Here is a 24792-nt window from a genome sequence, read left to right on the forward strand (position 1 = left end):
TGGGTGGGGTCAGGCAGGGGGAGGGATTCAGAGCTCCAATCAGAGGCAGCCAGTGTCAGAGCTCAGAATCACACCCCCTTGTCTGCTCCTGACAGTACAGAGACTAACATATCAGGGACCAAAACCAACTGCATTGATTGCTCAGGGATGGTGGGGGTGAGAGAAATCTATCCAGCTGTGCCAGAATCAGTGGAGGGGGCTATTAAATGATGTAAAGAGTTGGACTCGAGGAGATGGTGAACTGTTCTCTTTAAGAACTTTGGCTATCAGTCTAATGCTTCCAGGTTACATATCAGAGGATCTGCGCTGAGATAGTGGATCCTACAGGGGGGGGGGGGGATGTAAGGAAGCGCCTGCCAATCTCCGGGGCCAATCAATATGTCTTCTTTCATGGTGTCAGCCGTCTCTGCATTGCTGATTTTTCAAGAACAAAGTGCTGGGTTTGTGATTCCTCGCACGCTCTGCACTCCTTGGTCCGGGGCTCAGGGGGATGTGTAGGTTGCACATTCTACACTCGCTGTTTAACTCCTTGCGGACGTCTTTTAAGGATGCTCTTATATACAGGATATGCCATTAATGTCTGATGCAGATCCCACATCTGGGACCCTTACCAATCTCCATAAAGGGGTCCCCCCCCCCAGTGTCTGTGCTTGTATGACTCTCTCCATTCCCTTCTATGGTAGGAGTGTAACTCGCTCACACACGTTTCACCCTGGTTTCTGCACTTCTGAATATTCCTGCAGTCATTGTATAGGTGCTGATCAGTATCTTAGAAGTTTCTGTTGTATTCCTTCTAGTGCCGGCTGCTTCTTTGGAGATGAGGTCAGGGGTCATACCGATTCAGTCATTCAGTCAGATGTTGATTCAGAAGCCGAACCATCACAGGTACAAGACTCAGGCTCCAGTACCTTGGACGTAAAAGAAATTGCCAGTCCGAGTGCAGAACTTCCGGTGGACTCTCCAGGCGGAGCAGCGAGTCCTGGTTGTGATGAAGTGCCTGTAAACTCCAAGATGACCCGAGCTCCGCAGTGGAGCAGCATCGATCTGGTGGAAGCTCGCATCAATGCTCTCCAGCCTACAGACGATGCGGCCACCAACCTGTCTGTGTTTGAGACATTCCCCGAAGGAACGGAGGACGCTTTTGGTAGAGACATCTATCCCCTATGGACGTGGGTGTCTGGAGGGAGCTGTCTCATAGACTCTCACAACTCTCTTAAATGGTTCACTCGGCAAGCAGGTATTTATATTTAAAGGGGGAGTCCAGGAATTGGAGTAACCTGTGTGAAGGCTGGGGAGGGTGTAAAATAAAAATAGCATAATCCTCTCCCCCCGCCAGCCTCTATGTGGGGTGCTCCGATCTGAACAACCCCTTTAATTGTTCTTTTATGTCTATAGATATAGTATCGAGATAAGTGTATAGAATATTATCAGGCTGCAACATCATAGAACAATACTGGAGGGGAGGCCGAGACGTGACTGTCACAAGAAGCTGGATAAGTCCGTACATGTAATCCATACATAAGTCCATACATGTGCAGCAAATTACAGAACTACATGTATGGCTGAGGTATTATATACTCCATCTATATGTGCTGTATGGATGGAAATATTCCACATGGAAAAGCAAAAATCCTCAGCACAGTCATTCTGTTGTCAAATTTCTGCAGACATTCTCTGTTTATTTCTTCTCTTTAATGGATAAGGGAAAAAGCAACGGTGAATCGTCAGCCCAATCCCAGTGTCAGTCATATAGATATTACCAGCGGATTTGCACAAGTAAAATCCGCATCGTATGCTGTGAAAATTTTGTACTAAGAGATTGACTCTATCGGGGTCTACAGGTGGTGGCCCCATCTGTCCTTTCAAACCAGTTTGATTGTGAATCACCTGTAAGGGAATTATCTAAGCGGGCCAATGTGAAGCAGCAGAGGTCAGGCACATGAATGGTCAAGCTCAAGCAGATGGTCAGGGCAAGTGCTCAGGATGGTTCAGGAGTCTGGTACAAGTACGTGGTCAGGGCAAGTATTCAGGATGGTTCAGGAGTCTGGTACAAAGAGATGGTCAGGACAAGTGTTAAGGATGGTTTAGGAGTCGGGTACAAGCACGTGGTCAGGGCAAGTGCCAAGGGTTTGGAGGTTAGGTCCATCCAAAGGTTGGTTAGACAGGATTGTGGTCAAGAACAAACCAAGGATCAATAAACAAGTAAGAGCAAGTCAGGCTATGCACATCTTACAGCTAGTCTAGTACACCAGAACCTCAATGCTCAGGTGCCAAGCAGGGGGCTGAATATACTTGTATAGGACCAGCAGAGATTGTCTGGGGCACAATTACTGGTGTGCACACTATCCCTTTAAGAGTCTGAGATAGCCAGTGCAGATGGATAGTACATGGATGCCACAAGCAGCGGCGGAGAGTGAGAAGGGTACCAGTGGGAATGGGGCCTGTTATAGAGGTACGGCGGAGGGCACCGCTGCTAGGAATGGGCACCATTTTGGCAGACGCGCATGTTATAGACTTGCAATCCATATTTATAAATCCTCCATAAGTCGCCTTTGGATGTGGAGGTGAAATCCACTGGAAACAACCTGCAGTATGCGAGATGACATGAGGAGGTGGATGTAACGGCAGAATCGTTCCGCTGAGACCGATGTGGAATATTTCAGGACTTGCCCTTTCATCCCTGTCAGAATTCTTGTTATTGTTTTGCAGCTCTAAGTAAAGGCGAGCTCTGAATCTCCCGCGGACTCTCGGGCTTCCCTGGCCTCATAGAGTCCGACGTGTTTCCTGCTCTCTGCTATAAACTCTCCCACTAACTAAGGTTTTGTAAATCTTGCAGGTTTGACCAGCAGTCTGCAGTCCATGTCCTTGTCTATCACCCCGGCAAATACAGCAATGTGGCGAAAACAGATATTCGAGCAGCTCAGCGAACGCACAAAGAGAGAACTGGACAGCTTCAGACACTACGAGCCCGCGGTGGATCAGGTACTGGACATTGTACCAGTCAGATATTATGTGGTGTACAAAGCGAATAACATGTCTGTACTCCTCCTACAGGCGTCTTAGTCACATCTCTGAATCCTAGTAATAGTTTCACCTTTTTCCAGTCTGTTTGGGTGAAAACCGGGACCTTACAGTGGTGGCGAGACTGGAAGCCATACAAATGGATCGATGTCCGGGTGGCCCTGGAGCAGGTGACCGCAAATGATGGATCCAAAGACAGCATCCTCTTCATATACTACACTCACTACGAGGAGAAGAAGGTACTTCACTTCAGTGGGATTTCTCATTACTGTAGCAGTAATATGTGATGTATATCATAGGCCTATAAGGTGTAAAGGAGATGATGATAATAATTACAACCTATTGTTGACCTAACATTAGCATAAATCATCTACATCTGATCGGGAAGAGCCCTGACATATGAGTGACACTTCACAGGCTAATGATGTGACTTTCATTTGCCCCAAGCTCTTTGCAGCTCAGTCCCATGCAAGTGAATAGGATTGAGCTGCCATCCCAAGCACGTCCTCTATGCAATGTACAGTGCTGCGCTTGCTATTCAATGACGAGGCCCCGGTGGTCTCTTCAAACAGTTTATTGGCCAGGGTCCTGGGTGTCAGACCCATCAATCTGATATTGATAATCTATAATAAGGATAGGCCATCAATATTATAATCCCAGAAAAACCCAGAAAAAAGTTCTACTCAGAAAAACTAACATAACAATTTCCAAGTTTGGTTTAGCCCTTCAGACCCCATGATAAGTAGTGATGGGACCAGCGACCAACCCTTGTAAGGTCCTCCACAGAGGTAGACTAATATGCAAGCATCATGTCTGCCAGTATATAATCCTGTATATAATGTATACCGAGTGTCGGTGTGTGACAGTACATAACCCTGTATATCATGTATATATAGTGTCGGTGTGCAGTACTTTGCACTTACAGTGTCATTCTGTGTTTCTTTTCCAGTACTTGCACTTATTCGTCAATGAAATCACTATACTGGTGCCAGTGCTCAATGATGCTAAACACTCCTTTGCCATTTACACTCCAGAGAGGACCAGGCAGCGGTGGCCGGTTCGCTTGGCCGCGGCCACTGAGCAGGAAATGCATGACTGGGTAAGAGCAAGGTCAAAGGTAAAAACCCTGCATGCTATGTCACATGACCACTCTGCTCCTCTTCCTCTTTTTGAGGTTTTGCACAATATTGTACCCTTACCATCCACCATGGATAGGATCAGTCACTTGCATAGAAAAATCTACTGGCCCACACTGGCTATGGAACGATTACATTGCTAAGAGATGTGGATTACAGCGCCACTCTTTGTCGTGGGTTGTGTCTGGTATTGCATCGTAGCTCCATTCTCTTGTTCAGCCTGTTTTGGGAATACACAGACCCTTTTTATAATCTTGGACATTTCCTTTAAGGAGTGGATTTTAATTCCATTGGAGACTTACATTAATATCTTCTTTCTTATGTTACAGCTCAGTCTACTAAATAGATCTTGCTGTGAAATTAGAAAAGTGCAGGGTCCTCCTTCTCACCAGGCCGTCTGGTCAACCACGTGTAAAGGAGACATATTTGTGAGTGAACCATCGCCAGACTTGGAGTTTCTGACCAGCACACGATCGTGTGACCAGATGTAAGTGTGGCAGAAGGATCGCCGGGATCCTGGTAACAGCCAATGTTCTTGGGTTTTCTCTGACTAAAGGGGTTCTCCGAGTACAGATTTGTGATCTTGTAATTTTCTAAGTACATTATACTATAGACCTTTGCCTTTTGTTTGCAGGTTTTGGCGCCAGATCGGAGGACACCTGAAGATAGTGGAGTGCAGCAGTTGTGGTGTTGTGTGGGGCGTCAGTTATGACCAGACAGCGTGGGTGTATACTGGAGGCTATGGCGGAGGATTCATGCAAGGTAAGACGAGGAGTTAAAGGGGTATCCTCAGCTCAGGCTTTCTTGGGGGAGAACAGAATATCAGTCTACAGCCCGCTCAGCCATTGCAGACTGGCGAGTATTCCAGTATTAGCCACAGAAGAGACAGGGGTACCTCTTTAATACCTGTGATTTATTATTTGGCTACTGTAACTTCTTCTGTACTGAAAGCAAAGAGATAGATGGAGGGATATATATATATATATATATATATATATATATATATATATATATATATATATATATATATATATATAAATTTATTTATTTTTTTCCTTCTATAGAATCTCAATATTTCTGGTCCTTGTAATTTGCTATTAGAGTGACAGCGGCCATACATCCTATTCTGTTACCTTTCCGAATCTTTATGCTTTCACTTCTATGCAGGGCTGGACAGCAGCACAAATAACATCTTCCCTCAGTCTGACACTAAGTGTGTGTACATCTACGAGAATCAGAGGTGGAATCCGATCACTGGATACAGCGGCACGTGAGTGTTTCAGTTCCTGGACAACCCCTTCTAATCTGTGTGTTCATCCTTCAGAGGTTATTCCCTTCTCATCTGATCAAATGCCTTTAACTTTCTTTATGATCAGTGGGATGGGAGATCTGACCCCTGGAACCTGCACAGTAGCGCCCCCAGCTGTATAGGGAATGTACCTGGCTCCATATAGTGTTCCCTGTGCAGGTGACTGTGTACTGGGAAACCTGCATTGTGACCCCTTCATTCTCTGGATGAGTGGCGGTCCTCCTCCGATAATAAAGAGATGGCATATGCTAGCCACAAGCCCTTCATCTATAATAATTAGTGTAGAGACATTTCTCAGCACTAGATGGCAGCACCGACATATTGAATGTATAACCGGCTGCATCTTATTGGCGCAGATTTCAGTTGTATTAAAGTTATTGAATATTCGTCTTGTATCCCCCGCAGCCTTGTCACTTTACTTATTGGGAGATTTTTTTTGGTTTTATGAACATTTCACTTTGTAGGAAAAATTCTTCCTTCAAAGAATCAGAAAAAGGGACTAAACCTCACTAATGAGACCCCTCCTAAGACAGTAGATCCCTTCATTGCCTCACCGAAAGAAGGGGAATCTCCTGAATTACAAGGTCCTGACTGTGCGTGTGTCTTCCAGGGGACTACTGACTGACAGATACATGTGGAGCGATGCAAGTGGATTACAGGAGTGTACAAAGACCAACATGAAACCTCCGTCACCTCAGTGGTCCTGGGTAAGACGTTCAGCACAAATCCTGGTGAAAGATGCCAGCGCTATTACTAATGGTTTTCCAAATTCTACAATATTCTCTTCTATATACCTGAACAATTCTGTATTGGGTGACATGTAAGCAGACCGCCATGTTCCTGGTGTAGGAGTAGACAGTGCGCTCACCGTCCACTGTGCTAGCACCAGAATAGCTGATCTGTGCAGGGTCCAGGTGTTGTACCCTCACAGATCAGATACTGATGACTTATCCTATGGATAGGTCATCACTATGAAACCTGCATTATGAAAACCCCTTTAAGAGTTGCATCAAGCAGTGATCCTGTCCCGCTGCTTCCATCCACCAAACCAGTGGTCGTAAACAGGGGAACTGTATTTGTGATATCAGTTTTGATTCCTCATTGACCATGTTTGATGATAAAGGTAAGTGGGTGCGAGTGACATTTCATCGTCCTGACGGAGTTAGAAGGGAGCCGGTGGCAAATGGGTTAATGAATGTTTGTTTAGAAGGGTAGAACGTCTTCAGTGGCGTATCCGCTATAAAACAGGTGAATGTTTGCTGTGCTGAAACCATTTATCCAAGCACATAAGAGTGTGTAAATACGAGCACCATCTTGGCAGCATTTCACTCACTGTTAATTATGAAACAAGGAGGTTCAGTACTTAGTAACCCAAGAGGAAAGCAAACACAAGACTGTCCCGTAACCGTACCTTATTATGCTTTAAATGTCACCAGTGTCCCCAGTTTGCGTTGTTTTCAGTGTAAACAGCCACAAGTTCCTTTAACTTCCCCATGAAACATCTTTTATCTTCACAGCACGTAGCACATACGTGATTGATAGTATGTTCTGGGGGGGGGGGGGGGGTTAGTACCTTCACTGATCACTAGATGGCGCTCTCACATACATGTAGCCTATTCTGTAGCTGTGCTATATAGTGGGCTACAATATAGTGACTTTAAGACCGAAAACTTACATAGGGTGAGAATAAATCTCACCAAAGTTATGGATAAAGTATAATCATGTCTGGTGCTCAGATAATATATCCCTTGTGTATCTGCACCATGTAAGGTCCTGTACTCAGATAATATATCCCTTGTATATGGCAATGCTTATATGTATATGTACAGTTCATGGCAATACGTGTATATGGAAATGTGTATATGTATATGGCAATGCATTTACAAAGTAAACCAAACCAAAAAAACCACTCCTATCCAGACACAACCTATGAGCACATGTGGCGCTGTTTCTACAGGACAGATTGGATTCTTTAAACCTGGCACAATCCTTTTAAGAGAACTCTACAAGTTTATTGTTCCCTCATTTTCTAGTCTTCCATGTAATGGGCCTTTGCTTGTTGGAGAAAACTTGAGCAAAGACCCTGTGAGTGATGGGCGTAACTCTGGTATTATTATTCTGTGCGCTCTGCAGGTCTCTGACTGGTACGTGGACTTTAATGTTTCTGGAGGAACGGATCGAGACGGATGGCAGTACGCCGCAGACTTCCCAGCGTAAGTACAGACACTACATGTGACCAATGACCGATAACGTGAAGGTGATATTAAAGGGGTTGTCCGGGATTTTATTTTTTATGGCCTATCGTCAGGGTATAGGCCATAAATATATGATCAGCAGGGGGTCAACATTCTGCCCCCTCCCCCGGCCGATCCTCTGTATGGAGCTAGCAGCTGTTGCCTTCGCTGTGGCTTGGCTCCCATTGACTTCAGTAGGAGGTAACTGCAGTGACGGTGCCGGGCCCGGCCGCTATACAGTGGACAGAGCCTTCTGCGTCCTACCCTGTATTGTGTACTCTGTAGGAATGATCGGTTCGGGGGACAGGAAAAAAAAATAAGCCCGGACAACCTTTAAAGACTCTTTATTTTTGATGGCCTATCCTCAAGGTAAACCATCAGTATTGTATGTGGGGAGGGGGTAACACTCAGCCCCTGTGTTGCTCAGGTCTACTGTGGGGTCTGGTACTCTACAGCACCCCCACTGATCAGATATTGATGGCCTATCCTGAGAATAAACCATAAAAAAGCCCCAAAAAACCTCTTTGTTAAATGGAGGGGTTACTACAAAGGGCGCACAGAAGGCATAAAGGGAGTTCTCAGCAAGATCTACGAGTCCCAGTGAATTGAGGAGCTTTCTTCTTATGAACCCTTGATCAGCCTGTAGTAAGAGGAGACAGACTTTGGTACATTAGCTGTCTAGTGTGAACATATCATAAGGGGAGGTTCAGACCTGGTGGGATTTCTTCCCGGCGCAGGTTTTGCATTAGATCTGCTGCAGGATCCCGATTGGGATTTTCCTATGGATACAATTTATAGGAAATAATCTGCATTAAATGCATAAAAGTCTTCAGCATTGCAGACCCCAGTCACTGCTTTTATCCTAAAGTGACAGAATATTCTTTTCAGTTGATAGATGACCATTCTGCATAAACCTCCTGGTGTCAGATCATTAACAAGCTGATATATTGCCATCGGTTGTTGTTGTTCGTGTCTTTTATGGAATTTGTTGATGCATCTACAGAAGTGAAGTGAAGAATATATTGCAGTTGTTTAGGCCGGTTGGTTTCCCATTAACGTGGAGCGAGAGGTAAAATGTCCCGGAGGAGAGGATCAGCCGCTTGGCCCCGCACACGTCTCCCCTCTCACACTTAACATGGTGCTTTGCAACACTTGTCCTGTCAGTCAAGAATCCGTCCGTGTCGGCAGTAACCTAATCCGTGTTTGTCAGTATAACTAACCGATGGCGGAGGATGATGATGGTGATTACTCTAATGAAGGGTCTGATTCTATCGCTGTCATTGACGAGCAATGATCTGTGTCGCATAGAAATGAAGATGATGATGATTATGGAAATGTATTAGAATAGACATCGGAGTCTGAGGGACTAATATAGGACTACCCTGGGGGGCGGGTGTTATGTACATATTCTACATATGGGATTATAATATTGATGACCTGTTCTTAGGATGGACTTCAATATCGGATTGGGTGGATCCTGGGACTCCCAACGAACTAATGTTTGCAGTGTATTATTGCGTCCTGCGGCCTCCTCATTAAGTACCAAGTGCAATGTGTGCGGGCTGTGCTTGGCAGGGTGCTGCGGCCTCTTCACTGTATACCCCGCACAATGCTGAACAGTACGTATGGGCCATGCCCTGGCCTAGTTACTTGAATGAGGCTGAACTGCAATCGGGTCACATGACGAACGTGACCCTCCCTCCATATTCATTGATATAACGGGGCCCTTGCTGTGAATAGAGAGTTAATCTAGTGAAGGTGAAGAGGTCGTCCATAACAGAACTCAAAGTCCTTTGAGAGAACAGAATGTTTGTTGAAATTGGCATAGAAAATATGAAGGGAAACAATGGTGTGGGTCAGCCTATACCATGGACTATAGCCTGCGGGGTGTGTCGGAGAGGTCATCTGCTAAATACATGGACTCTATAAATCTCTTTACAGGTCGTATCACGGCTACAAGACCATCAAGGATTTTGTGAGACGGAGACGGTGGGCGAGGTAAATACCATATGCCTTGTAGATGTGAATCAGGGGACATCAGAAGGAAACGGCTGCAATAACATTCATGATAGCGTCATACATGGGGATCCCGGTATTATTTATTACAGGGGATTGGTAAGGTCTCCTATATTGCGGAGGTCATTACATAACTTGTATTCTGCAGTTCTTCACATATTCTTCCCCTCCTCCTCGCTATGTCTGCAGTTTGCAGTTCTCTCTGAGCTGGTGGGTTAGGACACTGAACACAGTAAGAATCTGCTCTATAAGGATATGTTCACAGGGAGGAATTTGGACCCAATTTTGAGGCAGAATCCGCTTCAAAATCCTCTCCAAATTCCGCCCTGAGTATTCCTCTATTGTTTTCTGTGTGAGGTAGGGGCCGAGAGCCTGCCACAGATTCCACAGCGGTTTCAGTAACCGGAGAATACAGCCTTATGGCCTCCTTGTTTCTGAGACTAATCTGCGAGTTGAAAGGAATCTGAGGTTTAAGACTGCCTCAAATTCTTCTTCAGTTTTTGCTATGTGAATAGCCCCTGACAGTCTGTCACTCGTAAACCATTGCAGGACATATGCAGAGAAGCCCTGATTTGTAGCAATGTGAGTAAAGCAATAAAAGTCCCATTTACCTCCGGTTTCGCACTGAGCCGGTCTTTCTCCTCTTATCTCCTGCACTTCCGGCTCACTCCTCCCCACTCTCCTCTCCATAGAGTTTTATAGACCTGTGGAGTCTGAGTCCTATGACCTGCGGTCCATCTCGGGATGAATGTTGCTGATTTTTTGGAGTGAGAGCCAGTTTATCAGAATTAGGGGATCAGGAAACATCTGATAAGAGCAGAAAGCTGCGTTTCTTCTAGATAAGATGTCCTGCAAGGTTCCTTATAACCCGCAGTACTATTGACCTATGATAAGTTTGTTGAAGCTGCCGTGCCTTGTCCTGCCAACTCGCTGCCTGTTTGTATACATGAAGGTTTGTCAGACATCCTGTATGGAGGAGGTAGCAGTGTACATGGGCGTTCTCTGCACGACATCCTCAAGCTCAGTGTCGCCCCCTTTGACTTTCTCATGTATGGCAGTATCGGAGACCTTACTTGTATATTAGGTATTTTACCAGGACTTTTATAGTGGGGTTTTTTTTTTGTTTTTTATTATAGAAACAGTAAATGGAAATATATGTTAAAAAAAAAAAAAAAAAAACTGTCAAACCCGCAAAATCTCCTGAAATCTTATGCCCTTACTAGAGATGAGTGAGTACTATTCAAAACTCCCGTAAATAGCACGCACCCATAGGAATGAATGGATGCAGCTGGCACGCAGGGGGTTAAGCGGCCCGCCCCCGGCCGCTTCCATTCATTCCTATGGGTACGTGCTATTTACGGGAGTTTCAAATAGTACTCGCTCATCGCTAGTCCTTCTCCTATTGCAATACTAAGAAATGGATAAAGAAATCCTGCACGCGTTGTTAGATCTTGCACGCGTTGCACTTGATCCTTTATTTTCTACGTCCCCCTCTGACTTGTAAAGCCCCGCCCTCTTGACTAAACTTCTTCCCCTCCAGTCCTTTCCCAGCTAATAATGGAAGAGGTGAGTAGTCAGAAGCGGAGTGTTGCGTGTTGTCTATTACTCAGAAGCGGAGTGTTGCGTGTTGTCTGTCACACGGGTTCGTCATCTCTACCTGTCACTTATTATAATAAGAATATCCTGTAATATCTCTGACCTCATGTAGTCATTCCTGGCAGAGGTTACTACATGTCTCTCTGTGTATTGATGGGTATGGTTTATAGGTTCTCCCCCTCCCCCGGTATTCGGAGCCCTGAGGTTATTAACCCTTTGTATGATGGTCTAGTTTAACCATTTCACGGATATATATTTCTCTAATAGGAAATGTAAAATCGTGACCAGTGGGCCGTGGCTGGAAGTTCCCCCCATTTTGTTGAGAGACGTCTCCATATTTCCAGGAAGAGTCACCAAGGACGATGAACACGTAGCTGTGTGGGCCATCAGCAACAAGGGCGACGTTCTGTGCCGGCTGGATGTCACCTCGCGGACGCCTTCTGTAAGATGATCATGTTGGTGTTGATGTTCTTTAAGGCGATGGCGTTGTAGATCTCCTCTGTTTGGCTTCGTACTTATCTGTAGACGTAAATCTGGCTGATAATTCCCAAGTGTCGCAGCCTGTGCGGTCCTGCATGTCGTGCTGCTGTACGGAGAGATCTTACATGTTACAGATATTGGTTACCATAGTCGGGAGACCTTTCCTATTCCTAAGACTCTGTATGGCATCCAATGGGCAAAGCTCCTGGGCAAGAAGTGTGAAAATGAGGTCTCCTCCGATAGGGGCAAATCTGGGGTCCCCCTATTGGTAGTAACTACCCTGTAAGTCCGTGTCTGCCCCGCACCAAGCTGTGTGACATGACTAGGGGTGTCAGCCCCTAAAACCGCTGTCCATGGCTGGGCTCTGTCTCGGCTTCTATCCCTAGTCATGTTGCAGGGCTTGTTAAAGGGATTGTCCAGGGACTCTAACTTCAGGCTGAGCCTACAACCCCGTATAAAGTGCTTTACACCTGCCGTTTGCAGACTGAACACTCTGATGGAAACCTGGACTTTACACTACGACATAAAAGGCTGATATGTGTCAGAATATTCCTGAAATGCATAAGTTACCCGGCTGTCTCCACACTTTCCCTTGTAGGGTTCCTCGTGGCTCCATGTTGGCACAGATCAGCCTTTCATTTCGCTGTCAGTGGGTGGATGCCTGCAGGTCTGGGCGATAGCACGCGATGGATCTGCCTTTTATCGGGGGTCAGTGTCATCCAGCCAACCAGCAGGTACGTGCTTATCTTATCTCCCCCATGTACAGCGACTGACAGCGGCCTGTGTACAGGGATTGCTATCAGGCCATGCAGCACTCTTACTGTCTGTCCTAGGAGTCCTGTAAGAATTTACTCTATACCCCTATATATCACACAGCTCAGCTTCTCTCCTCTATCCTATACCCCTATATATCATACAGCTCAGCTTCTCTATCGTATACCCCTATATATCACACAGCTCAGCTTCTCTCCTCTATCCTATAACCCTATATATCACACAGCTCAGCTTCTCTCCTATAGCCCTATATATCACACAGCTCAGCTTCTCTCCTCTATCCTATACCCCTATATATCACACAGCTCAGCTTCTCTCCTCTATCCTATACCCCTATATATCATACAGCTCAGCTTCTCTCCTCTATCCTATACCCCTATATATCACACAGCTCAGCTTCTCTCCTCTATCCTATACCCCTATATATCACACAGCTCAGCTTCTCTATCCTATACCCCTATATATCACACAGCTCAGCTTCTCTCCTCTATCCTATACCCCTATATATCACACAGCTCAGCTTCTCTATCCTATACCCCTATATATCACACAGCTCAGCTTCTCTCCTCTATCATATACCCCTATATATCACACAGCTCAGCTTCTCTCCTCTATCCTATACCCCTATATATCATACAGCTCAGCTTCTCTCCTCTATCCTATACCCCTATATATCACACAGCTCAGCTTCTCTCCTCTATCCTATACCCCTATATATCACACAGCTCAGCTTCTCTCCTCTATCCTATACCCCTATATATCACACAGCTCAGCTTCTCTCCTCTATCATATACCCCTATATATCACACAGCTCGGCTTCTCTATCGTATACCCCTATATATCACACAGCTCAGCTTCTCTCCTATAGCCCTATATATCACACAGCTCAGCTTCTCTCCTCTATCGTATACCCCTATATATCACACAGCTCAGCTTCTCTCCTCTATCACTATATATCACACAGCTCAGCTTCTCTCCTATAGCCCTATATATCACACAGCTCAGCTTCTCTCCTGTATCCTATACCCCTATATATCACACAGCTCAGCTTCTCTCCTCTATCCTATACCCCTATATATCACACAGCTCGGCTTCTCTCCTCTATCCTATACCCCTATATATCACACAGCTCGGCTTCTCTCCTCTATCCTATATCCCTATATATCACACAGCTCGGCTTCTCTCCTCTATCCTATATCCCTATATATCACACAGCTCGGCTTCTCTCCTCTATCCTATACCCCTATATATCACACAGCTCGGCTTCTCTCCTCTATCCTATACCCCTATATATCACACAGCTCAGCTTCTCTCCTCTATCCTATACCCCTATATATCACACAGCTCAGCTTCTCTCTTCTATCCTATACCCCTATATATCACACAGCTCAGTGTCTGAGTTGCAGTCAGTTTCATACAGGACATACCGTCACATATACATCAGACTGGTGCGTGTTTATGTTCTATACCCCGGCACATTGTTTCTGGCCTTGTATTACCTGCGGCCGCTGAGCCAGACACGTGACATTACTGGTACAGCCACTGTGAAGCACTGGGTAAATAGCAGTCGTCTATCAGAGGTGACCTTCTAGCAGTCTTAATAGGAAGGTAAATATGTATATATGACAACGGCAAACAATAAGGATTGGATTTTCTACCAACACTTTGAAACTGATAATCTTGATTTAGAAATCTCTCCGGACAAAGCTTCGTTTCCCCTGATATCTATAGGAGTCCGGCCAGTAAATAACTAAGTAATTTTTTTTTTTTTCCAAGAAAATGCTGAATATAATTTCTCTATCTAGTTGGATATCCTGGAGCTCGCTGGTTGTCTGTGGGTACCTTGGTAGATCACAGAGTCTTCCCATCTGGCAAGTTAGCTGCTCCCTTGGGCTATGCCCGGCCGTGTCCCCCATACTGCTGCCACTAATGAATTTGATTGACAGGTCAGACCCCTGGCGTTGTGCTGATTTCCCAAATCTGCTTGTCTGAACATGTCTGCTGCTACATACAATATCCTTGGCAGCAATAGTCAGTCTCTTGGCCTTTACATGATCCCCTCCCCCCCCCCTCATATTACATATAACAGTGACTTAGAGCAGGTGAACTGTGACAGTCCTGATAATAGCATTAGTAACCGTGTGCAGCGCCCGGGCTGTTACAGAGTCTCATGGCCACCAAACCAAGTTTGCAGAGTAAAGTTAAATGGTCGCCAGTTTTTCAGCATATTTGGTGTAACGCAATAGCACAAGTGACTATAGAGAACTGTTACTGGCTGAATAAACACATCTCTAAAAGTATAATCTATGACGCTTTGTAATGTGTGGTATCAGTGGAAATTTTCCTTCTTACCCCTTCCTAAACTCCTCACCATGAAATCCCCCCCTTCCCCTTCTGAGTGATAGAGGAGGGACCCGGGCCAGGACAGAGCATAGAAAGTGCTTTGATATCAGAACAGGTCAGTATATCTCTATAATGTCCTCAGTATGTGAGAGCCCGGGACTGTGTGTCTGACACTGTGATCTGTAGTACGGGGGCACCACAAGCTCCAGCTCTCGCCCCTGCTCACACTGTACACGGCTGACTTTAGGTGCAACTCCTCCAGCTGTTACTTACAGAAGTCCTCTGATGTCTCTGCTATAGTCGGCCTTATCACTGATGGCGACGATAGGGAATACAGGGACTTATACCGGGACTGTGTGGACTGGGGTCAGCAGAACCAGCTCAGGATTAATGCTGGGAAGACCAAGGAGATGGTGGAGGACTTTAGTAAACGGAGGAGTGCCCTGAATCTGGTGGAGATCCAGGGGATGAGCAGTGAGATAGTCAGGACCTATAAGTATCTGGGCGTGATCCTCAACAATAAACTAGACTGGGCTGACCACCTGGAGGCGCTGCACAGAAAGGGCCACAGCAGACTCTACCTGCTCAGGAGGCTGAGGGCCGGGAGTCCAGGGGCCACTTCTTAGGGCCTTCTTCAACTCTGTGGTTGCCTCAGCCATCTTTTTCGGTGTGGCCTGCTGGGGGCGCTGTATACCAGCCAGGGACAGGAATAGACTTGTCAGGCTGATCAGGAGGGCCAGCTCTGTCCTGGGGAGCCCCTTGGACCCAGTACAGGTGGTGGGTGACAGAAGGATACGGTCTGTGGTGACCTCCATGCGGGAGAACAAATCCCACCCCATGTATGGGACCCTGATGGGACTTGGCAGCACTGTAAGTGACCGTCTGCTTCACCCCAAGTGTGAGAAGGAGCTATCGCAGGTCCTTCCTTCCAACCGCGACCAGGCTGTATAATCTACATCAGACCAAGCGCAGACTCCGCACACAGGACTAATGATTATGACTATGACGTCTTCCTTCTTTCTTCTTCTGTTCCTTAGCTGCTATGGCCTCCTAGTATATCTTCTCTCCTCAGTCTGTGTGTCCTGTAATATATTCCTGTGTATTATCCTGTATCTGTATTACTAGGCTGCTGTAACATACTGAGTATCCGCACTGTGCGACTATTACAGGATTATCTTATCTTATATGATCCTGCTGATGCTTCTAAGTGTGCGGCATGGAGCTGATTCTCCCCTACTGTCTGTGTGCAGTATATGGGAGACTTCATAGCAGACTGTCTCCTCCCTCCAGATGGAGCTTGCACAAAACTGCTCCGGTTTGCAGAATACAAGTCACATAACAGCCATACGTAATGTTATTCCTCATGTACACACGGTGCTGTTGATTTATACAGAGGTCAGGTTCACTTTAATTGCCTTGAGTTATTGCCATTCCCGATGCTCTTCATTGGACTTGTCTGACGCTGCTCTTGTGATTTAGGCGACTGCTGGTATCACATTCCCTCTCCACCTAAGCAGAAGCTGCAGCAGGTCTCTGTAGGACAGACGTCTGTGTTTGCCGTTGATGAGAATGGTAAGTGTGCCGAGCCAACCTTATACCTCACATAATGGACTCTGGTTTACCCGAAATTGTGGTAACGTTCCATTTGTGGCTATAAATTAAAATTTTGTTTAACCAGCTGATAGAAATGAGGCTTAAAATAGAAATTTCCTGCACAAAACTCTGCGAAATTTATTGAGAAGCGACAGCTGGACGTAATCTAGACTTTAATAAGTTCTATGCAATATTTGTCCTGTAGGTAAGCATGAGAACTTGTGGTGGTGGTGTGCAAATCATCGGGCTGCAACCTGTGGCTCTCCAGCTGTTGTGAAACCAAAAGCCTCAGCATAATAGAAAAAGCTACTGTCATGACAAGCTGCGGTATAAAAGCTCACAACAGCTGGGTGCAGCTCTCTGCTCTACTTGGTGTATATAACTATAACCAGACCTGGGCAGCAATGTCCCATTCAAGTGACTGTAGATTAGCTGCAGGTCCCTGCACACTGGATGGATGGGATATCCTCAGTACAGGGAACATAGTGCACAGCCAAGGGGATGACCTAACCTCAGTAACCGGGCACAACCAGGTGGATGAGATATAGTCAGTGCAGGGAAAATAGTGCACAGCCAAGGGGATGACCTAACCTCAGTGCAGGGAAAACCGTGCACAATCAGGTAGATGGGATATATTCTGTGCAAGGAAAATAGTGCACAGTCAGGTGGATGAGCTGTATTCAGTGCAGGGAACATAGTGCACAGCCAACGGGATGAGCTATATTCAGTGCAGGGAAAATAGTGCACAGCTAAGGGAATGACCTAACCTCAGTGCAGAGAAAACCGTGCACAACCAGGTAGATGGGATATATTCTGTGCAAGGAAAATAGTGCACAGTCAGGTGGATGAGCTGTATTCAGTGCAGGGAACATAGTGCACAGCCAACGGGATGAGCTATATTCAGTGCAGGTAAAATAGTGCACAGCCAAGGGGATGACCTTACCTCAGTGCAGGGAAAATAGTGCACAGCCAAGGGGATGACCTAACCTCAGTGCAGGGAAAATAGTGCACAGCCAAGGGGATGACCTAACCTCAGTGCAGAGAAAACCGTGCACAACCAGGTAGATGGGATATATTCTGTGCAAGGAAAATACAGTCAGGTGGATGAGCTGTATTCAGTGCAGGGAACATAGTGCACAGCCAATGGGATGACCTAACCTCAGTAACCGGGCACAACCAGGTGGATGAGATATAGTCAGTGCAGGGAAAATAGTGCACAGCCAAGGGGATGACCTAACATCAGTAACCGGGTGCAGCCAAGGGGATGAGCTATATTCAGTACAGGGAAAATAGTGCACAATCAAGTAGATGGGATATATTCTGTGCAGGGAAAATAGTGCACAATCAAGTAGATGGGATATATTCTGTGCAAGGAAAATAGTGCACAGTTAGATGGATGAGCTATATTCAGTGCAGGTAAAATAGTGCACAGCCAAGGGGATGACCTTACCTCGGTGCAGGGAAAATAGTGCACAGTCAGGTGTATGAGATATCTTCAATCCAGGAAAAAACAGTGAAGAAAACTATTCTGAATCTGTACACCTTCCCCCCCCCCCCCCACCCATTCTGAGAATGAAGAGTCTGCAGCACTATCCTATAGGGCCCTTGTCGATCATGAAAACCCATAATGGCAGTATTTCTTCATATCCCTCTTTTCCAGCGTCCAGGTATCTGACATCTGGCTAGCCTCCTCACTGTATAGGTCACATTCTCACAAATACTCCGTGCAGTTTTATTAGGATATGCTGTAGATTTGTCAGTATTACAGATTTCATTAACGCGTTATAAAATATTTTGCTATTGCTCGCAGGTAATTTATGGTTTCGGCATGGTGTCACACCGAGTTACCCTCAGGGGTCTACGTGGGAACATGTGTCCAACAACATCCGCAAGGTGTCTGTAGGTCCCCTGGATCAGGTAGGTACCATCTGCCTTTACTGTAACACCATGTCATTTACAATCTTTACGTTACTGGAAAACTCTTATTGTTGCTGCAGATTTTTCTGTGTTTTTTTGAGCCAATGCCAGTAGTGAATTCAGTGGAAGTGAGAAGTATAAGAAGTGTAAGAAGCTTCCTGTAGATTTCTCATTACTTTTGAAGCCTTCCTGGAATTCATCTAAAAAAATACAGCAAAATCTTTAACAAAAACTGGAGCCAAATACACTTAAAGGGGTCGTCTGGGGTCATAAAATGGATTGCATGCAGCAGGGGAGGTATGGAAAATAAAAATGTTATTTCTGCATCCCTTCTTCTGCTCCTGTGCTGGGCCTGGCGTCAAGGCCGCTGCTGTGCTGGTATATAGTGCGGCTTTAGTGGCGGCATCAGCTGGACCGCTGCAACGAAACAACAGTATATAACGGGAAGCAATGACTGACTGCAGTGGCCTCATCAACGTGGCGTCACCATTGTAGCAGCTCTCTATATCCAGTGATGGCCGGCCCAGCGCAGGGGCACAGGAGAGGGTGGAGGATATATTGCTGCTAACTCATAGACTTGCACACTTTAGCCAAGCATGCATGTGTTGTCATTATGAGTAAGTTGCTGCCAGACACATCTGCCCTGAGAACAAAAGGATTGGTTGTGAAGATTTGTTGCTGGTTCTCTGCTGACTTGCAGCCTCACCTCCTCCCTAGTTTCTTCTAGAACAGCCTGAGAACCTCAAGAACTTTATCAGGAATCCTGAACTCTCATCTTGACATTTTATAAAGCCTTGTTCATTATTAGAGCTGTAAAGCAGGATCAGATATTGAAACCGCACGAGCCAATGCAGGAAGCGGAGCCGGCTGCTTAAGTTACATGTGACTGACTGCACAGCCTTGTAATGGTTTCAGTGAAACCCCCAAACACAAGACGCTGTACATTTCTGCACGGTTTTATCTATTGGGCAGTTTTCTGTTACTACAAATGATCCATCATTGAGTAAATAATGTCAGAAATCCCAGTTCATTATAAATATGGTGCAGGTGCTGGCGCCATGTTAAGCCCTGACCATTTGTAAGATGTCCTACTATGCAGATGTGTTGTATACGAAGAATCTCGATTTACTTAAAGGGAGTCTGTCAGCAGTAAATTGGCCAGAAGTCTAATCCTCGATTAAGATTAATGGAGATTATCTGGATTACCCCCCTTTTATAGTATGATCATTGTTGGGTGAACCCACAAGATTCCTATCTGAACATAACCGAACTGAAACTGACCCCCGAGTATAATAGCAAAGAGACATCAAAGTATAATAAGCAGAGGCCCAGGGGAGGTGATCAAACATCATAAATCATTACTCACCTCTCCTGGGCTCCGGCCTGTCTCCCTGCTGTTTTCTGCTTGACGTCAAGGACCACTAAGGCCCCATCACACGTGGTGTCATGACGTATAGTCGCATGTATGGTGAGACCGTCTGACTTATGTGACTTCCTTGACATCAAGAAGAAAACAGAGAGCCGTGCCAGAGCCCAGGAGAGGTTGCGGTGTCACCAGAGGGTCAGTGACGCACCGCACAGGTACAGTGACATGAAGGACGGGATGTAGTTATTTATAATCCTCATATGGGCCAAGTCCTCGCTGTTCTACCTGAATCTAAACTTAGGAAGATTCTCCACGTTGCTCTTCATTTTAAGAACTCGTTCTGCCGGTTACATCCGCGTTCTTCCAACCGCATACATAAAATCTGTGCACAGCTGTGTTTTTCTTCCTTGCATGCTCTGGAAAGTCGCCTGCAGCAATTACGTTTCTGCCACTGGGACTGGGGAGAAGGAACGTTCCTTTACGCTCATGTCAGACATGCGGACCCTGAAGAAGGTGGCCGCACATATCGGGCTACAAATATAACAGACAAATAACACACCGCCATAGTCTGGAAGGAAGTCAGCCATGCTTAGGAATCTTGCCCTGTAGTCAGAGGAATGTTCATGGAACGACCTTTACTGTTTTCTGTGATTTAGACACTTTTTGCGCCTCTCTAGATCCTCCCTCTCCATAGAGTTCTGTGTGTCAGGCTGAATATATAGAGATGGATATAATGTAATATCATATAATATGCAGTATATATGTATATATAAGGAGCAGGAGCGCAGCTTAATAAGTGTGATGGATCTTAGGAAGGGTTTCTGTTTCCTTCTCCAGAGTTTCTTCTCTTCCTGGACTATTCCTATATGACAAGTTGTTTATTACTTGGGGGTCACTTTTTGGGCCCATTAACATATTGGAAAGTGAAGAGAAATTTCTGGCGTCTCCATCTTGAGGTTTAGAGCTGAAACTCATTAGACTAAGAAGCAATGGTGATCGGGCTGTAGGATCTGCAGCTGAATCCGGAAGGATCGAGCGGGTCACTTAGTTTTTTCAGATTCCTGTGTTGGTCTCTGCCTCGGATTGAGAACAATGGGAAGGAATTTGGAGCTGGTTCCATCTCCGAATCTGTTCCAAATTCCTTTGTGTGAACTTATCCAAGAATCCGAGGATTGCACAAGAAATGTTTGCAGAAAACGCATTCAATCATTTTCTCATAAAGTAACATAGTCTTATCACTGGCGTTCCTCTGTTACTCTTCCTGGTCGCACTAATGTTTTCACTTCTCCTTTTTGTAGATTTGGGTGATTGCAGATAAAGTCCAGGGCAGCCATAGTCTGAGCTGTGGGACCGTCTGTCATCGCTTGGGGGTTCAGCCGATGGCACTCAAAGGACAAACCTGGGATTACGGGATTGGGGTGAGTGCGGTTTACATGTTAGTTGTTGCCCTGACTCTCTACTAAGCTATGTGGGTGTAATTTCCCACCAATTCTTGGTAATAATTACATAAAGGAATTCCTCTGATGTCTCATTGTCTTTCAGGGCGGCTGGGAATACGTGACAGTCAGGGGTAATGGCGGATACCAAAGCGTCCAGTCTGACAGCAGCTCCACAATGACCATGAACATCAACGAAGATGACAAAAAGAAAGATCCATCTCCGTCTTATGAGCCTGAGAATCCAAACAGAAGTGCAGCAAGTTGCTAAAATCCTCAGGCAAATGCCATATTAGATCCTTAGACTGATCTGATGGGTTATCTGGTATGTTGTAGGTATTTCTAGTTTGTGAGTTTCCATGCAGATTTTTTTTGAGACTAGCCCTACACAGCGACCTCTGTCATACGTCTGGATGCGTTCTGTGCCCCTTTGTCTCGTAGCTGCAATACCAGACATGGTCCATGGCGAAGGGTGGCGCTGTTTAGGGGGAAAATCTCCAACAAGCTCCCTAAAACCCGAGAAGGAATTGCCAAACTTCAGACTTGTGTAGCCCCATCATTGGGGGGGAGGAAGGTGAGCACGGCCCTGCTAGTGTCGCATGCACAGGAATAATCCTTTGCTATTCAGTAAGCAAACAGTTGCGGCCTAGTGTATGTAATTGATCTTCCCGTAACCTGTGTATTGTGCTAACTGTGACCTGCATGGTTCATTCCTGGTGCTCATCTTCCCGCAACCACATCCTGAAGACATGGAAATGATGTGAAGACTTTGAGCAAGAACCTTAAGAATTTGTGAAACTTATTTTAGATTTTATTATATTTTAGACAATATTGTAAGGTTTTTAGTTTTGCACAGAATCCTCCTTACCTTGTAGGTTGTGATGGTCGGGGGACAATGACGCTGCTTATATAGAGCGAGGATTCCTCGCCAAGTCAGGTGGCCAAAGAGAAATCCGGAGACGCTGGGCACCCTCAGTACAATAGTGAACGGTCTGCAGAGAGATCCTCTGAGTGATGGGGCTCGGCCTCAGGGTAGAAGTCACTTCTCTATACGGATCTTATAGACGGCCGGACTGATCCTATAGTGCAATGAATGGAAACCTAACAGGAGGAGTTTGCGCTTCTGTCTTACAGATTCTTACCTCTTTTTAGGAGTGCCTTACCTATGTGAGAAGGCACAGACTTGCTCCAGGGCCGTGTTAGTGACACTGTGACCAAAATCCGCTCGCCATAGCATCCAAAATGGCCGACTCTCCATGTGCAAACTACTGTAAAACTAATAGAGGAGGTGAAACTGCAGAGGAGTGATTATTGGGGGTCTGATGTATATCTGGCCAAAGGGCTTTGTGACTGTGGGGTGGTGAGACACATAGGGCCCCATACACACGACCAACGCTGCATCCAATTTGGGGCCGAGTTTGCAGCATTCAGATGACACTTGGAGTAAGATCCGAGTACACTCCATGATGCAGTCACCTCTATGGGGGCTTCCGATTCATTCTGTTCTGATGGTGCGGAGCAGGATCGGACTTGCTCTACAATCATCTGTGCCATCGGTACAAAATGAAATCGGCAGCCCCATAGGGGTGAGTGCATTCTGCTGCAAACTGCCCCACATTGGATGCACACTCAGTCGTGGGGGGTTCTTACATTTACAGTGGGCTTCATTTTCTCCTCTTAATTAGCACTTAAAGGAACACTCTGGGCACAGCTAATTCACTGTGTTATACCTGGTGCAGGGCCAAAGGGGGCGGAGCATGACACCGGACCGTCTGCTAGGTGTCCTTCACCAGGTAGAACGCCAGGAATTAGCTTCGCCTGGTGTGTGCCTTTTAAAGGAGATCTACCTCCGTGACCTACTCCTTTAATTAAGGGTGTCTTTCAGAACAAGCCAGTGGGTCACAACAAATGTGATCAGCGGTTTGGCTGAGCTTTTATTTTTATTTATTAAGATGGTATTTCTGTAGGACATGATTGTTGTGATGAATGGATCACAGTTCTGGTTTAGAGCTGCGTCTATGAGCCAGGCGGCCGGCGCTGCCATGTAATGTCTAGTATTCACTGCTACAGATCGGAGGTCGCAGTCGGCGTTACAATATGGCGTCTAGAACAATTACAAAATAAAAAGTAATAATAAAAATTTCCTTTTTAAAGCACTTTAGGCTGGTAGACTTTCCTGAGACTCTCCCTGTGTCGCCCGGCAGAAAGCTTCAGCAGAGATGTGAGCGGAGACCCCAAGACGGGACCTGCAATGTGCTCCGTCTGCAGCGCCTTGTTATATGCTGGGCAGATCATGCAGATCCCAGTCTTGTTCCCGATCTTCTCTGTGTATATCTGCTGTACTATAATATGGCACGTATACGGCTCGATAGATGAAGCCACGTGTTCCCGCCACAGCTAGTAGTGAGTAGTGCAGCCGCATTGTGGACACCTTTTATACATATTGCAAATCTGGGTGATGCCTGGGCATTGTACGAGCTGACAGGAGGGTCAGATGTAAAATATAATGTAGAAGACAGGTGGGTTTACACTATAAGCAGACTCTGTATAAGCGGAGTTAGACTTTAATTCCTTCATTATAGTATTTATGATTGTAGTATATTTTATTGTATGTGTAGGGTCCTATCAGGTGCACAGTCTGGCGGTTTTATACAGATGGGGCCTACATGATGATCCTTACACATCTCTATGGAAGGTGCAGGCCGTCTCCTTGAATGACCCAGTAAATTTCAGGTTTTAGTTCCCTTCCATTTTGTTTCGTTATGGTAGGGTTTATTCTGTTTTTGTTTGAAGGCCGTGTGACCTATGACCTATGCCCTTGTGAACCCCTCATGGCATTCACATCCTGGCTCTTCCTGAAGAAAACTGCACAACTGTCTATACCTTGTGTTATTGTCAAATATGCAACATGATGACGTCAATGGCCGTGTTCTGTTCTTCCAGATGTATTTGGCGGTTCCTTGAATTAAAGGTGAAGGTGAAAGTGCCGTCTGTCTGTCTGCTCTGTCCACGCGCTCATGTGCCAGTATAGACCAGTGCTCAGCCCTATATACTTGAGTGGGACGGTCTCATGATTGGTAGATGTAGATAGACGTTCTCTGTTTGGAATAGTGTGAGGAATAAAAGAAGACACAGATTGCAGATTTATTGAACAGATTGCTCTCTCTTTATTTCCCAGGTCTCTTCTATGTCCTATAAGCATAATAAATATAAAGGCAAATCTCCCGACATCCATTATAACTGATGATCTTGATATAAACTTGTAGGGGGATGTAGCAGAGCTGAACTTGTCACTGACCCATTTCCTTTATCTGACACATTGTAATATAACAATACGCTGCGCCAAGTGACCGGCGTAGCTCTGCTACATCTGTGCATACAGTGGTGTGGTGGGACTCGGGTACCTGAGACAAGTAGTGAGGATCCCAGGCAGGCCATCACCACCCTGAAGGAACAGATACAACATGTAAGACAAGGTATTGCAACATCCCCGATACCCAAGAATTCCAGCCTTATATATTAGACTTTATACATTCAGGTCTGCCTATTATTATATTACTATATCATTATA

At 45.7% G+C, this 24792-nt stretch overlaps 1 protein-coding gene across 1 annotated transcript in view; it reads left to right on the forward strand.

Moving 5' to 3' along the window:
- Positions 1-24198, forward strand: part of TECPR1 (tectonin beta-propeller repeat containing 1) — a 38997-nt gene extending 14799 nt beyond the window's left edge. Inside the window, exons 10-25 of the mRNA XM_075284999.1 lie at positions 798-1237; positions 2837-2982; positions 3105-3260; positions 3971-4120; positions 4487-4644; positions 4792-4919; positions 5325-5427; positions 6077-6173; positions 7600-7679; positions 9642-9698; positions 11580-11754; positions 12391-12526; positions 16389-16481; positions 18313-18419; positions 21084-21203; positions 21328-24198. Coding sequence (XP_075141100.1) covers positions 798-1237; positions 2837-2982; positions 3105-3260; positions 3971-4120; positions 4487-4644; positions 4792-4919; positions 5325-5427; positions 6077-6173; positions 7600-7679; positions 9642-9698; positions 11580-11754; positions 12391-12526; positions 16389-16481; positions 18313-18419; positions 21084-21203; positions 21328-21492 — 2311 coding nt within the window. The 3' untranslated portion in view covers positions 21493-24198. The remainder of the gene's footprint in view (positions 1-797; positions 1238-2836; positions 2983-3104; positions 3261-3970; positions 4121-4486; positions 4645-4791; positions 4920-5324; positions 5428-6076; positions 6174-7599; positions 7680-9641; positions 9699-11579; positions 11755-12390; positions 12527-16388; positions 16482-18312; positions 18420-21083; positions 21204-21327) is intronic.
- Positions 24199-24792: the final 594 nt, after the last annotated feature.

Source organism: Leptodactylus fuscus, chromosome 8, assembly GCF_031893055.1.
Source record: "Leptodactylus fuscus isolate aLepFus1 chromosome 8, aLepFus1.hap2, whole genome shotgun sequence".
NCBI lineage: Eukaryota > Metazoa > Chordata > Amphibia > Anura > Leptodactylidae > Leptodactylus > Leptodactylus fuscus.